The sequence below is a fragment of the Berghia stephanieae genome, chromosome 10, assembly GCF_034508935.2.
Source record: "Berghia stephanieae isolate SIO BIC M18660-M18661 chromosome 10, UCSD_Bste_1.3, whole genome shotgun sequence".
Classification (NCBI taxonomy): domain Eukaryota; kingdom Metazoa; phylum Mollusca; class Gastropoda; order Nudibranchia; family Aeolidiidae; genus Berghia; species Berghia stephanieae.
The window spans coordinates 33740189-33756859 of record NC_088369.1 but is presented as its reverse complement, the minus strand read 5'-3'; the positions used below and the strand labels follow the sequence as shown (position 1 = coordinate 33756859).

General features: G+C 35.2%; 2 protein-coding genes across 3 annotated transcripts in view; one reads left to right on the top strand and one right to left on the bottom strand.

Moving 5' to 3' along the window:
• Positions 1-16671, bottom strand: part of LOC144981017 (dnaJ homolog subfamily C member 3-like) — a 516589-nt gene that overhangs the window by 269444 nt on the left and 230474 nt on the right. The window lies entirely within an intron of this gene.
• On the top strand, positions 5124-6302 carry LOC144980644 (uncharacterized). The gene has a single exon (XM_078928324.1). It carries the CDS (start codon positions 5124-5126, stop codon positions 6300-6302), a length of 1179 nt encoding a protein of 392 aa, XP_078784450.1.

Genomic DNA, 16671 nt, shown 5'->3' with positions numbered 1-16671 from the left:
GTTGGGAGAACTTTTTCAACACCAGATATGGAATGACCTTCCCAAAATATTCGTGGAGCATCGAGTATAGATGCTTATGAACCCAAAATTAAGGGGCAGCGTGGCTCAGTGGTACAGTCTTCGCTTTGTATCAGAAAGGCGTTGTTTGTCTTCAGCAAGTCACCTCGCCCTAGCTCAATTTGCGACGCTGCACTGCGGCTGACGCCTGGGTTATTTCAGTCTTCTTTTGAAAAAGACCATAGAGACAAATTTCCCCTATTGGATGAATTAAGGGAATTTTATTTTATTTATCTATTCTTTAAAACATTACATTATATATATACATATATATATATATTATATATATATATATATATATATATTATATATATATTATATATATATATATATATATATATATATATATGTGTGTGTGTGTGTGTGTATTTATATATGTATATTTGAGTGTATTCCTCTTAGTGGGGAGTCTGTGCTTGTATCTGGATGAGACTTTTAGGTGATCTCAAACTAAGTACTTTGATAGTGTGCTCTTGGAATCTACACCTTTGTCCTATTTGAACCAATTCCCCTTTGACTTACCTTTTCTCTGATGCTTTAATTGTAATTCTAAAACGTTTTATTATCCCATTTTCCTCCTTTTTACTGGCGCTGATATGACCTTAATGTGTTGCAAGCGCCGTAATACCCTTTTTAAGAAAACAACATAATATAAAGATATTAATAAACTAAGAACGCCTGCAGTTGAAGCAATTATTGGCTAATAGTATTATAATGCCGCGCTCTGAAAAAAAAAATGAAAAAAACACATTTTAAAAATGTTGGTCAGAAAACTCGTCCTTCAAAAATATGGCCGTTTAAAACAACTTTCATCTTGTCAAAAATATCAAACCTGGTACTTCAAGACTTCCTTGAACGCCTTGGTTACACTGGGATTTTTTTTTAATGAGGAGGGTCATTTTAATCGAGCAATATATGAATGACAAGTTTTCTGGCAAAGAATTATAAAGTGTGTTTTTTCATAGTACGACAGTATAGTGGTGCTCACAATACCAAATAAAACGAGGTTTGATTAGTCCCGCACGTTTTTATAATCCCTCCAATTACTTTTATTGTGGATTCCGATGCTCTAATAAATTCATTACATGAATATCATAGGAAATACGATTGCTTCATGCTGTTATTAGGATGTATGATTTGACACTAGTGTGTTACCGTTACTGACCTAATTTTGATATCACAATGGTTTAAAAACAATTGAAAATGAATAAGAAAGAATTGTACTTGATACTATATTATGAGATATTACTCTGTTGTTCATCATTCGGAGAAAATTTGGAATTTATGTCGTATTTTATTTAGTGAGGTAAAGAGAGAAATTCACTCGTCTTCTTTGCCTTTAGTTTTAGTATATTACCGCTAGTGTTTTGGTTAAGCTTTTCCCTACTGAATCCCACTGACACAAATGTTTTCTAACCCAATTGTTATATCACAATGTTTATTTAAAAAATTGAAGGTGAGTAAGAATTCTAGTTTATTCTCTATAATATGAGATGTTGCTCAGCCTCTTTTTCATCATTCGGACGCAATTTTTAATTTATGTCGTATTATATTCAGTAATTAGGTAAATAGAGAGAATCATTTGTCTGCTTTGACTTTTAGTTTAGTATCGCTTGTGTTTTTAAAAACCTTTTCCATAGTGATTCCAAAGTGCCCAATAGCTTGAGAGATATTGTTCACTCATTCTTAAACGGGGTGTCACCAATGGAGAGAAAGATAAAGGGAGTAAAATGTGACTCATAAATATGGGAACAACACAAAACAAACGACGTTTCGGCCTTTGGCCTTTTTCAAGTAAAATCTATATATATATATATATAAATATATATATATATATATATATATATATATATATATATATATACATATACATATATATATATATATATATATATATATATATATATATTAGATTGTCATAATAATATAGGTGAAAATGTGTGTGTGTGTGTATGTTTGTTTGTGTGTGTGTGCAAGGGGAAAATATATATATATATATATATATATATATATATATATATATATATATATATATATAAAGAGAGAGAGAGAGAGAGAGAGAGAGAGAGAGAGGGAGAGAGAGAGAGAGAGAGAGAGAGAGAGAGAGAGAGAGATTACAGGTCGCATTGAAAAAGGCCAAAGGCCGAAACGTCGTTTGTTTTGTGTTGTTTCCTTATTTATGAGTCACATTTACTCTCTTTAACATTCTCTCCATTTTATTGACTCATTCTCCCATAGTGGGCGGAGAGGTACTTGCTGTCTTTTCTATCCCCCTATATCTGTTTCTCAATTGCTTTCTGTCTTGGTCTTGGAATGATATTACTTAGTTTTGTCCTGACCCTGACCGGAGTCCTTGGCTGGAAGGGAAACAGTTGAATGTATAGTTATAGTTTTGGGAGATGATATTTTTTTCCTTGTAAATCATCTCTCTGTTATGTACTGTTATTTTTTATTTTGAACTTATAATTTGTAAACATTTGAGTGTATTCCTCTTAGTGGGATCTTGTGCTGATGTCTGGTTGAGACTATTAGGTGATCTCAAACTAAGTACACTGATGCTCTTGGAATCTACATCTGTTCCCTCTTTCAACCAGTCCCCTTTGTCTTACTTTTTCTTCAAGTCCTTTTAATTTGTACATCTAGTATGTCTTTACTATCCAATTTTCTTCCTTTTTTACTGGCGCTGATATGACCTACATGTGTTGCAAGCGCCGTAAAACCCTTAAAAACAATATATAGGCACCTATAGGTATGGGTGTCACTTAGTCACTTAGTATGTTTGGAGAATCACCTTCGCATATTATCATATTAATTGCAAATACCACTGCTTACCGAACAGCAGTTACTGTTAATGGATTTACAATGCGAGGCATGCAATGTTAAATCCTTAATACAAACTATCATAAAATGAATTAAAGGGGTCTGATCAACACACTACGTAATCAAATTATTTGCGCGGATTTATGCTCTAGTGCAGGTGACCTGTAAGCCAGGATCCGTGTTCTGATGTGGGTGTCCTTAGAAACGCTCTTTATTCATATTTTCTGATCGCTTTAGGTGTAAAACATTAGGTGTATGTAACGTTGTCCGGAACAGCCGTGTCTAAATCTATTCTTTTATTAACCAGTTAACTGTCGTACTCGAGGAAGAAACGTATTTGAATATTTGGCCAGAAAACGTGCTTCTAATATCGATCGTGAGGCTATGTGGTCTAGTGGTATGACACTCGTTTTCGGATCAGAAGGTCCTGGGATCGAGCCTCGTGCGCGGCGCATAGTTGAGTCCTTGGAAAAGGCTCTTTACTCACATTCTCTCACCGTATTCAGGTGTAAAATGAGTACCTGGCCATTAACAGCGTTGTCTTTGTCCGAAAAATTGTAATATCGCCTAACAGGCGTTATGTCCCGTCCTGCATGTTAAATGTTGCTGTTGACCAGGGACCCCTTGTAATGCGCTTTGAGCACATTTTAGTGGATATTGCGCTCTATAAAGCTCACTTTTTTTTAATGAACCTCATCTTGGCAAAAACTCTCAAAACTGGGACTTCGCGGGGTTAGACCGGAATTGGCCACTCACGTGGTCATCTGACAGCCCTGGTTTGGGGCCCCATGTAAGCTATTTGAGCACATTTATTGGAGTTGTGCTTGCAACTAGTCATTAACTTCTTTACTTCACAAAAAGATTTTCAAGATTTTGATTTAACTGTAAGTTGCTCGAATGATAAATATAACTTTGGAGAATAAATCCCTAAAACGGGGTGTTTTAATTTTAACATAACTTAGATGATTGCTTTGATTTGTTTGTCGGTAATCTAAATATCTGTTCGAAATTACAAGAATGATATACAAAATTCTTTTCAAGTCACGTTGCGTAAATGAGAAATTTCGCAAACACAAGATATCCTTCCTGACATGTACATTTTAAATCCAAAACAAGACTTAAGACGTAGTTATGCGACGTGTACCTATATGATTATTATTATTATTATTATTATTATTATTATTATTATTATTATTATTATTATTAGTGGTAGTAGTAGTAGTATTAGTAGTAGTAGTAGTAGTAGTAGTAGTAGTAGTAGTAGTAGTAGTAGTAGTAGTAGTAGTAGCTGCAGTAGTAGTAGTAGTAGTAGTAGTAGTAGTAGTAGTAGTAGTAGTAGTAGTAGTAGTAGTAGTAGTAGTAGTAGTAGTAGTAGTAGTAGTAATAGTAGTAGTATTAGTAGCAGCAGCAGGAGTAGTAGTAGTAACAGCAGGAGTAGTAGTAGCAGCAGAGTAGTAGTAGTAGTAGTAGTAGTAGTAGTAGTAGTAGTAGTAGTAGTAGTAAAAGTAGTAGTAGTAGTAAAAGTAGTAGTAGTAGTAGTAGTAAAAGTAGTAGTAGTAGTAAAAGTAGTAGTAGTAGTAGTAGTAGTAGTAGTAGTAGTAGTAGTAGTAGTAGTAGTAGTAGTAGTAGTAGTAACAGCAGGAGTAGTAGTAGCAGCAGTAGTAGTAGTAGTAGTAGTAGTAGTAGTAGTAGTAGTAGTAGTAGTAGTAGTAGTAGTAGTAGTTTCATTATTATTGTCTGTTCATAACACCACGATATTATTTCAAAAAGGGATTAGATATTTTAGCAGATGTAGCATTTCTCAACCATCAATAGTTTTCTTATTGAAATTCTTTTTTATTTATATTCTCCAGCTACTTTTCAGGGAAAAGAGTTCACTTTTCCAACAACCAACAAGGAAAATGGACACAGACCACGAAGAGAAGCAGACAAAACCATCCGCACACAACTACACCAAATGGATAGCAATCGTGGGAGCCATCATGATATTCTTTCCTGACCGCCTACCAACTGTCTGGGGAAACATGACAGTGTACGTGACGTCATACTTCTATCATTGTCACGGAAACACATCAGTGGCATCCACTTGGCCACTGGCGGCGTACACCATAGGGGGTGCTCTGGGAACGCTTGCTGCCGGGTATATCACTCGTGTGGGAAGAAAAAAATTGGTATTTTTTGCAATTCTTGTTTTCAACTTAGCCATATTTTCAATGTATTATACATTGAAGCATGGCTTTACTTTCATGATATTCTTCGCCTTTGGAGTCGTTGGTGTTTGCAGTGGCGTCATTAGTCCAGTGGTTTTTAAATCAATCACTGAGATGGCTGGGCCTTCAAAAGGAAAATTCATGTCCATCGCTTGCTCGGGGTTTAATTTTGGTCCTGCATTTATCAATTCCTTCGTAGGTTTCTTCATGAACCCTCAAAATTTTGCACCGACTTTAATCCTGGACGACACGGCACTTTTTGACGAAAGAGAAATAATTGAGAGAGTGCCATCGCTTATAATAACATTAGGAATATCATATTTTCTGTGCATGCTCACGGGATTTTGTTTACTGTTTTTTACTACTTCATCGTCTTCAACAAAAAGTACTCGCGAAGTATCGGGGTCGTCTTCAAAACTAGGAAATTATCATCTAATTACGACATTACCTCCAGAAGATTTGGGAAAATCATCTGAAATTGAATTGAATGATTTAAATACAGAATGCTTCAATTCTGAAAGTACTACCACTATCAATTTGACTTCTTCTGAGGATACGAGCGACGATGACAAGGATGATGATGTTGATAGTAGTGATAGTGAGATTAATATTACGCATAGAAAGGAATATGATACCCGTGATTTGCTTAAAAACATTCCATTCTATGTATTGAGCTTTTCTTTTGGAATCGGGGTATTTCCGACTATACTTCTGTTTGGCTCTTACAAAACGTTCGGTCTTTTGTTTACTAAAGATGACCACTTACTAACAGCACTGGGAACACTACATCCCCTTGTGGGAGGACTCATTCGAATTGTTTGGGGTTTTATCCTAGATAGGCTACGCACAAAGTTGTGTTTGATACTAATTTATACATGTCTTAGCTTGACAGTGATGCTTATGTACTTCGCGCCCATTGTCAACATGGACCTTTATTTTATAGCCACACTTCTTGTGGCTGCTGCAGTAAACACAGTTGTTCCGACTTTTTTGCTCGCCATAGTGGCCTATTTTGGAGAAAAACACTTTTGTAAAACCTTTGCTTTATTGAAATGTTCTCGGTTTATGTTTGCTTTAATCATATCTCCGCTTTTCGAGGAACTTCGGGAAAGCTTTGGGTGGTGTGGCCCTTTTTTCTGTGTCGCCATGTTGACCACGATTTCGTTGATTTTGATAGTTTCATTTGTTCACGAAGTGCCCAAAGTTAAAAAGTAGGTTATGATAAATATGAAAACGTATTGTTTTGTTTGTGTTTTTATTTTTTATTTTTTTAATTATTTTTTTATTGTGTGTTTTCTTTTTTGGAAGGGGGGGGGTGTATTTGGTATTTAGGTTTCTTTCTATTATTTGTATTTTTTTTTTGTTTGTTTGTTTGTTTGTATTTTTGGGAGGGAGGTTTTATTTTATTTTTTTTGTTCTTTTTTTTTTTGCAATTTGTTTTTGTTTTTGTTTTTGTAATTTGTTTTTGTTTTGTTGTTTTGTTTTGTTTTTGTTTTTTTGTTGTTTTTTTTTTTTTTGTTTTTTTTTTTTCTATTTTGGAGGAGGTGGAGGGGCGGGGCGGGGGGTTAACAATTTTTATCTCAAAGAGTTATTGGCAACTCAATTCTTGTACACATTTAGAAGTCTGATAACCCAAATAAAATAATATGTTACCTAACGTCTCACTCCGGTATTATGCCAATATGAAGCAGATGATGCGAATTTAAATTGAAAATGATAACACGTTTACGGAATTTATTATTTATTTATTGTCTTTGCACGTGGGTTGTGTGTCAAGCTCTCGGTGAGCGAATATGGCAATGAGGTGGGAGTACTTGCATCGAATCGATAACAGTTAGTGGTTCCTCTCATTAATTTGAATACAATTGATTTCTTAAAATTCTTATAAACCATTTTCTGATTTTAAAGTAGAGAAAAAAATATAATATCTCCGTGCCCAAATAAAAAGCTCCGTGGAGTTCGCTTACGAAGAGAATGTATCATCTATTAAGTCAATAGCAATTGAGTTCAAATGTTATTCAACACTTGAATCATAGATTTTGAGTTCATCGACTTATCATTCTATATATATAATATATATATATATATATATATATATATATATATGTGTGTGTGTGTGTGTGTGTATATATATATATATGTGTGTGTGTGTGTATATATATATATATGTGTGTGTGTGTGTGTGTGTAGACGGATATAAAGATAGATAGATAGATGGATAGATAGACAGATGGATAGATGGATAGATAGAGATAGAAATATGGAGGATAGGTAAAGTTTATGTATTTTATAGAGAGCAATAGATGTAGTTATTTTTACCCCAAAAAAATCTAAAAGTTTCATATAACCGGTTTTAGACATTTTATCACTAAAATCAATTTTCTTCCTCTATCTGATTCACACGGACATAATACCGTTTGGAGACAGCAGGTCACATATGGGCATCTCTATCCTCGTTGTAGAGGAGGTTATTTTATGTTGTTTGAGAATTGTTTTATTTAACTGCACCAATGTGAGACAATCATAATTTGGGTTATCAAACTTGGAATTGATTACACTTGGACCATTTTTTTGATCATTTATTTTAGACCAAACCTGGGTTGTGATATTATAAAGTGTCAAAATGCATGTTATACAGTGAATCCAATGGGATGTTATTCCATTACCGCTCAGAAAGTATACTTTATAAATTAAACGTCAATTAATTAAATTAATTGGTTTCCTGGTTGTTGATTTTTTAAATTCTATCTTTAGTTTGCTTTTTTGTGGGATTTTTTTTTTTTTGGAGGGAGGTGGGGGAAGTTGAGGAGGGTGGGGGGTTGCAAGTTTAGATTCAAATTCCCATTAGGTGATAAAGAAAGTATAGAAAGGTCAGCCAAAGTGATCGTAATTATTGTTTAAACACATTTAGACTTGTCCTCCAACTTGTGAGGTATCTACATTCCACCACACATACATACACACAAACACCTACATATACCCACGTACACAAACGCACAATATCTATATATTGATGCTATACATGTATGTAAAATGCTCACAACATCTGCCCAAATTGTTATGGGCCCAATGTTGGAACGGAAATGCTGTCAAACTAACGCAAAAAAAAAATGTCCGTTATAACAATGTTTAATCAAGCTCATATTGTTTTCGAATATCAGACCTGCATATAATAATATGTGTACCTAGGTTATGACCGATTGTATCAAAATGAAATGAAGTCGAGATAAACTTAAAATTTGATACTGAAATGAAAGATTGATCTATAAAAGTTGAATATAAATAATTACCTTCGTTAAGGAGTATTTTTTGTTTCTTAAAGTTAAAAAAAATTATAATTCATATCATTTGGACGTTAAACTCGATATATTTTCTTTATTTAGTTCAATCCGCATTAACATCAGATTGAGACGACTGGTCAGAAAGTTGTTATAACAGTTCTAAAAATTTGCTTTCGAGTCAACAAAACAATACAAACATTGGTATTTAATGAAATTCTAAGTCTCGAGGAATGAGGATTAAATACAACAGGTCCCATAAGCAAAGCAATGGGTAATATAATATTTTCATAATCATCTTTATTCATTATCATAAATCCAAACAGCAAATTTATTAGCGCTGTTAAAATCTAGAAGTTTTATAATAAATTCATTATCATGCACATGGTCCAGTGAAGCCGTAGCCTCCTTTAACATTAACGACCACGAGCCATAAATTTGATTTATTCCCCAGCTATACAATACAGTAGCAGTCAACTTTATTAACTTTCTCCTTACCGATCTTTTTCAGTATTTTTCCCAAAATGGCAGGCTTACCCAGCAGGAGTAAAAGAAAAATGCTTTTTAAAACTCAAACAATCTCTCTACAAAACAACTTTATGTTTTTATTAAGTAAACAAAGATCATTGTCATGTACAGAACAAATCTGAATAAGAAAAAAGTGTATATTGTGTCGTAACAAATGTGACGATTTTCCTGTAGGTGGTAAGGAGAGAGTTAAACTGTTTACTGTCGTACTCTGGAAAAAAAAAAAACAAAAAAAAACAAGTATTTAAAAATTTGGCCAGAAAACTCGATTTCGAATATCGATCGATTTATATTATAAGACCATCATCTTGACAAAACTGTCAAACTAGGGACTTCGCGATAGTAATTAACTGTAAATATAGTAAGCTTTTTTAAAACTTTTAAACATAACGAAATCAAATCCTAAGGACGAAGGCTAGGGAGATTATATTTACGTCAGATTAAAGTCAAACCGGTTTTACTACCAGTGGGCCTTACGACAGTCGAGAGATAATGGCAAATTGAAAAGCATTAAAATGAAATAAATGGCCTTTATTTCGAAATCCATAAATCTATCTCTTATGCTGCATTATATGCCAATTCATAATGATATTGTAATTATTTCTATTTATTTCTTTATTTGTTTTGTAATTTTATCACTTGATTTAAAATACATAAGAATGTGAAAATGAAAATAAGCTTCAATTTAATATACGAAAACAGATAAAATGGACGTTTCGGGTTTCCCCTTTTCAACAAAACAGGATGAATCAAACACTACAGACGAATGAAACTTACATTCAATTTCACATTATTTATTTCTCCGAGCTTAGAGCAGCAACATTTACATCACCCATTTGATTTGAATTAATTTGACTCACTTATTTTGAAGTTATCTAATGTCAGCTTATTTTGTTTTACAGACGCAATGCCCCTTAATTCCGAAATCAGCACTAGCGTTTAAAAGTCAGTTTCTGAAATGGTGGGGGGGGGAGGAAACGATATTGACGTCACTCAGCTTTTTTTGTTATTTTTAGACAGCCATCTCAATGATAAGTTCTCATTAAATTGTATCAATCAGACTATAGAAACGGTTAAGGTTACACATAGTTTTGTGTGTTTGTACGTTATATCCGGCTGGTGGATGTTGTGAGCATTTTACCTGAATACTTTTGGAAAAATCCAGGTGGGTTTAACCTTTGACATTTCTTCTTCAAAAAGGTTACCGTCCCACAATGTCACAATGTCGACAAGTGTAAAAAATGTTGGCTTTTAGTAAGGCAAAGGTCAATTTTGATCAAAACATACATAGTATGCACAAGGCTAAAAATTTTAATAGTGACCAAATCATTTAATGCAAGTGAAAAAAGGGATATGAACTATCACTAAGTTTCTATCAAATTCCGATCAAATTGCTCACTGTCACTTAACATCACCATAATAATACCTGGATAACGTTAAATAGATAAAACTGACAAGTGAAAACCCAAATTGTTATGATAATAGGATATAGACTCTATGTATTAAATGTATTCTACTCATTATAGATAGAGTATAAATTTAACTTTAACCCAATTATCATATTATGCTGGATTACACATTAAATTTTCAGAATCTAGCTAACCCCGACATCATAATAACAATACATATCATTTTATTGTTGTTCTGGCATGTCATTTTGGCTTGGTGACGCAGAACATTAAACGTAATGTGTATATTATTCATAATTATATAATTGTACAAATGAGCGTGTAATTTATACTCTAACGCAGACAAGTTTAAGGGCAAAAGATACAGTGGAATCCGCATAACGTAAACACTCTTAAAGTCAACACCTCGTATTGGCTTCAAATCGTGTGTTTTTTGTCTAAGTTTGTTCCATTTATACTGGATAAAGTCAACCTTGCAACCAATCTTTATGGTCCGGTGTTGTTGAATTTATGGGGAATTATTATTCTTTTCGGAACGTGTGCGGCTATGTGGTCTAGTGGTGTGACACTCGCTTTCGGATCGGAAGGTCCTGGGTTCGAGCCTCGCGCTCGGCGCATTGCTGAGTCCTTGGAAAAGGCTCTTTACTCACATTCTCTCACCGTACTCAGGTGTAAAATGAGTACCTGGCCGTTAACAGCGTTGTCTCTGTCCGAAAAATTGTAATATCACCTAACAGGCGTCATGTCCCGTCCTACATGTTAAATGTTGCTGTTGACCAGGACCCCTTGTAAAGCGCTTTGAGCACACTTAGTGGATATTGCGCTATATAAAAGCTCAATTTTTAAAAAATGTTAAACTGTAAATTACCTATAAACAACAAATTAGTCTCACAATAGCTGTTGTTAAATATCAGACAGATTGTGCATCGTTTACCGGTAATAATCCTTAGGTTAAATGTCATGGAACATGGTGAGAACATAATAATGATCACATGTCTCGTTGGTGCCAAAAATTAACAATCCCCACCAAATAGTGTGTAGTCAGCTACGCTATCTTTTCTCCCTGTCTGATTCTGGTTTATCAACAACGATTATCTAAGCCAGTAACCTAAGATATAATTATATTATATGACTCGCCGTATCAACGTGGTCTTATGTCGGAATGATTTAGATGATGAAATCAAGATTTTAATTGATCTTTTTTCCAATATGAAGAAACAAATAAAAATCTGAAAAGGCGTTATGAAACAGTGCCAGACAAAGCAAGAAAGATAAAATCCCCTAACAATCAGTCTTCCTCGACTAGGGATCGAACCTCAGACCTGATTACATGTCTGACGTGCTACCATTAATTATACGTCAGAGGTTACCCGAATTTGGACGATTTAATTAATGCCTAAAATATTATTATTCTTAACCAGAGTACGCGTTTTACGCTGTGAACCCTCGCTTGCAATCACAAAACACCAACATTGAACACGAGAGGACGAAGACGAAGACATTTCATTTGAGTATCTCCATTTTCATTTTGGAAAATATCAAATTGACAAATTAGGGAGCAGGCAAAGCGTGTATGAATCAGTGCCAGGCAAAACAAGATCCGATCTCCAGGCAAGGACGACTGATTTTTTAGGGATTGTTTTTTGTTGTTTTTCTTTTCTTTTTTTTTTTCTTTTTTTTTTATTTCTTGCTTTGCCTGGCACCGACGTGAAGATGATCCAATTTGTAATGGTCTCATAGTTGTAATGGAAAAAACTCTCAAACCGACGCAAAATATTGTCCAATTGCCGCAATGTTAAATCAGACCCATAATTACGCTCGGTGATCAGACCCGCTAATTTATGCACCTAGTCTGGCACGGTTTCATGCACACTTTTTCAGATCTTTAACTTACACCAGTGCCTGCTCCCTAATTTCTCAATTTGAATAAACACACCTCACTCTTATCAAGGACAAGATTTATTTGAACCAACGTGTACTATTTTGCAGGTCTGACAACCAAAATTTTATGGGCCTCTTGTTGTAATGGAAATACTCTCAAACCAAAGAAAGTTATTGTCCATTACAACAATGTTAAATCAAGCCCATAATTGCGCAATATGCGAACCTAGATTTGAACCCAAACTCTATTAAGTCAAGAGTAAAATTCAATTTCAAGCATCAGGTTCACTCCGAGAAAATAGCATTTTGAGACAATTGGTCACGTATCTATCTGTTGTTGTGATGTGCTAGTTTAGCACTGAATAAAATAAAGATCTGAACGAGTGTGTATCAAAGGTGCCAGAAAAAGCAAGAAAGAAAAATAGAAGAAAAAAAACCATCCCCAAAAATCAGTCGACCTCGACTGGGGATCGAACCTCAGACCTTCTGATTACAAATCAGAAACTTTAAATCAGTTAACGTTATATCCGTGTCTGTGGATTGAATACAAGTATTTATTAAAGAAGAATATAAATTATTGTTCTAGACAGCCATTTGAATAATTAATGCTCTCTAAATTACACCATTCGGCATAGTGTCGTGTTATCGGTACGTTATATTATACGGCTGGCCGATGGGTGCATTTTACCTAAACACATAGCATCAATTGTTTTGCCCGCCAGAATTTTAAAGCAGGGATTTTATTTAAAACCGAATACTTTTTACACTCTGGACCATTTACAAATAATATGACGTAACAAACGTAGCTACATACCACAAATTAAACCAAGATAATCTTACCTTGAGCGTATACTATTATGTTAATCCTTCCTAAAGAACAAGCGCATCCACGCTGCTAATCCACCGGTTTTTTTCACACCAATTATAGCAATATGTCTTATTTCTTTTACCAGCTTCAACAGACTTTAAAATCCCAACCCGAGAAACGAAATGTAAACAATAAATAGTCCCAAGAAACAACACAAGCGTCGTTGTTGTAGTGGTGTCAGGTTTGTTTATATAACAGTGTCAGTCAACTAAGCGAAACACATTTACTACTTTTGCAGTCTGAATTGCCAAAGTTTGTCAACTTTGCAAAAAGTGCAAGAAATCGATAAATAGTGTTTGATCGATGACTTTGAATGTCGTCCCAGGTATGTAATCCCTAAGAATGTAAACACATATTTTTACTGTTCGAACCGTTGGCAGTACGAGCAGTGGTTCTAGACAAGTAGGGGACACTAAAAACTGACTGAACAACAGGACAGGTATGCAGGTAGAAATGTTTACGTCCTGTGTGTGTATACGTATGTGTGTGTGTGTGTGTGTGTTTGTGTGTATGCATATGTGAGTGATTGTATGTTCTACACGACATAGACAAACACACAGAGGAAAGAGGGAAAATGTTAAATCAGCGAAGCCAAGGAAGGGCCTGTTCGGTAACCTATGGCTACTCGCATTGGGAGATTGAAGTAGAGGAAAAAAATAAAGTTTGGTTGGAGTGAAACCGAGGATAAACTGGACTGTACTCTCTTCATTCATATGATATTTATTTTTGTGTTTGTATGCGTGCGCACACACACACACACACACACACACACACACACACACACTGAAAGGGAGAAGATGTGAAGAAAAAAAAAAAAAAAAAAAAGAGAGAGAGAGAGAGAGAGAGAGAGAGAGAGAGAGAGAGAGAGAGAGATATTGTTTGTGTGAGAATGCATTTTCAACTTACTTTTGTCTCCATCTCTCTATCCTTTGTCTCTCTGTTCTCTTTTCTGTTCTTTGTTGTGCGTGAATGTGTATGTCTGTGTGTGTGTTTGTGCGGTTGTGTATTATGTGTGAATGTGTATGTATGTGTTTGTGTGTGTGTGTGTGTGTGTGAGTATGTGTGTATGCCCGTACTATGCGTGTGCAAGTGTGTATGTATGTTTGTCTGTATGTATGTATGTATGTATGTATGTGTGTATGCGTGCGTGTGTGTGTGTGTGTGCATGTGTGTGTGTGTTTGGGTCAACCTCAACCACAATCTTTTCATTCACTAGCCCAAGCCTCAACTGTTACAACAAACTTTAACTCCCTGTCCCCTGTCCGCATTTTATGTGTTCCAAGTCGGTCAACATTGACACTGTGTGTGTGTATGTATATATGTGTGTATGTGTATGTGTGTGTGCATGTGTATGATGGGTCCAGGAAGCGATCCCTCCACTTCCGCGGTCTAAAAAAACACAAACACCTATTTGAAATTTTGGGCAGAAGACTCGAACTTCAAGTATCGATTGATTCAAGTGACCTCGATCTTGCCAAAGTGACAGGTTCGGGAGTTTTTGGTAAGATGTGGGTCATTTTAATCGATCGATATTTGAAGGGCGAGTTTTCTGGTCAAAATTTTTAATACCTGTTGTTTTGTTTTGTTTTTTTTTCTTCGGAATACGGCCGTTACGGGACGCCACTGTCCCCTTGTTCCACGTTTTTATCTATTGAGCATTGCAAGTTTCACGATTTTGACATTAAGGAAAGTTTAACGAGTGCTCTAACCTAATGCATTATTCACAATGATTTGTTGCGGGCAGCGTTGCTCAGCGATAAGGACTTTGCTTCGTACCTGATAGGTACCGAGTTATTTCACCCGTCGCTGCGCTGTATATGGCCTTGAACAAGTCACCTCACCCTAGCTTAATTTTGCGGCGCTGCACTGCGGCTGAAGCTTGGGTTATTCTAATCATCCCCTGGAACAGACCCCAGAGACAAATTTCCCTAATGGGATGAATAAAGGGAATTTTATTTATTTTTATTTTATTATATTTTATTTTGAAAACATCCTCAAATGTCCACGTGACCGGGAGTGTAGAAAAACGTAGATATATTTAGTTCATATTATCACAAACACACAATCACACATACATACATACATACATACATACATACATACATACATACATACATACATACATACATACATACATACATACACACATATAAGCACACATGCACATATACATAGACACATTTTTACAAATGACTGTTTTTAGATATCCTCTAAAAATCCCGCAAAGCGCATAACAATGGACCCCAAGCAATGAATTTTCGGACTGCCTAGGCCCCAAGTCAACAGCAACTCATTATGTAGATATGACGCCTGTAAAGCGATATTACTTCTTTTTTTTTCTCCGACAACGCATATATTCTGTCGTACTCTGGAAAAACACATAATATTTAAACATTTGGCCAAAAAACTCGTCCTTCAAATATCGATCGATTTAAATGACTCTCATCTTGGCAAAGACTCTCAAACCCGGGACTTCGATGAAACCCCGGGTTTGAGAGTGTTTGCCAAGATCAAAGTCATTTAAATCGATCGATATTTGAAGGACGAGTTTCCTGGACAAATTTTTAAATATGTGTTTTTCCAGAGTACGGTAGTATAGACTACCCAGGTATTCCTTTTAGACCTGAGTACGACATTCATCACAAATTACTGACAGGCGAGTTAACTAAAATGAACTTTTACCAAAGAAAAAAAAAAAAAAGATTTCATTGGCATCAATTCAAGACCGAAAATTATAGATTATTTTCAATGGGCATGATCTATATTACATTTCCATGTGCTCGAGGTAATTGGATTCAGTAGTCTGATGTCACGCCGCCCGGCAACGGCGGCCATCTTGGTTCTAAACAAAGAAAATCATTACTGTTTATTCTTCATGCTGGCTAGAACTTTTCATATCCCTTGTGATCAGAATGTGTAAAAGTCAAAACATGATCAAATTTATGGGGGGTTTTTTCCCTCTGGATACGCTTTTATGCTCGCCGGGGAAATATTTCATACGGGCGTCCGCCATTGTTCCGATAGTTAAGAGCCAGTGTTACTAAGTTACCATGCGTCATTAGGAAAGAAGTGACGTTACGACTGTTGAAGAGTATTGGTCACATTGCAAAATGTGCTCAAAATGACCTACATAGTGAAAAGTGTTCACAGATTGGTCACTGTGTTCAGCTTGACAGATGGGTATGTTCACAACTTTCATAAACAATGCAGCGTGTTTACATTTGTTCAGAAATGTCCAATCGTTGGACAGCAACAAATCACGTGATTGATGACTCGGTTGGACGAAAACATCAATATAGATCGCTCCCATTGGCTTTGATAGAGGGACAATGAATAAACAAACGTCCCCATTCATCTAATATCTCTTTTGTACTGGACAAGATTCCCCAGACACATGCTGAATAAATTATTTATAAAGAAATTGTGGCTTACATCAAAATAAAGTTTAATCATAAATTTTAACTAACTGAATAATAAAAATTAAAATAAAGCTATATTCGAAAATGACACAAAGAAAATCTTCTATCTTTTCTATGTTCATGACTTTTCGTGTCACAGATAGTTGGATTTAAAAAAAAAAAAAAAATTATTATTGATTGCTTTTTTATTGGGTCTTTTCT

What these genes read in the sequence shown, in the direction of transcription:
- LOC144980644 (XM_078928324.1), top strand. Translation starts at nt 5,124, where the DNA reads ATGATATTCTTCGCCTTTGGAGTCGTTGGTGTTTGCAGTGGCGTCATT.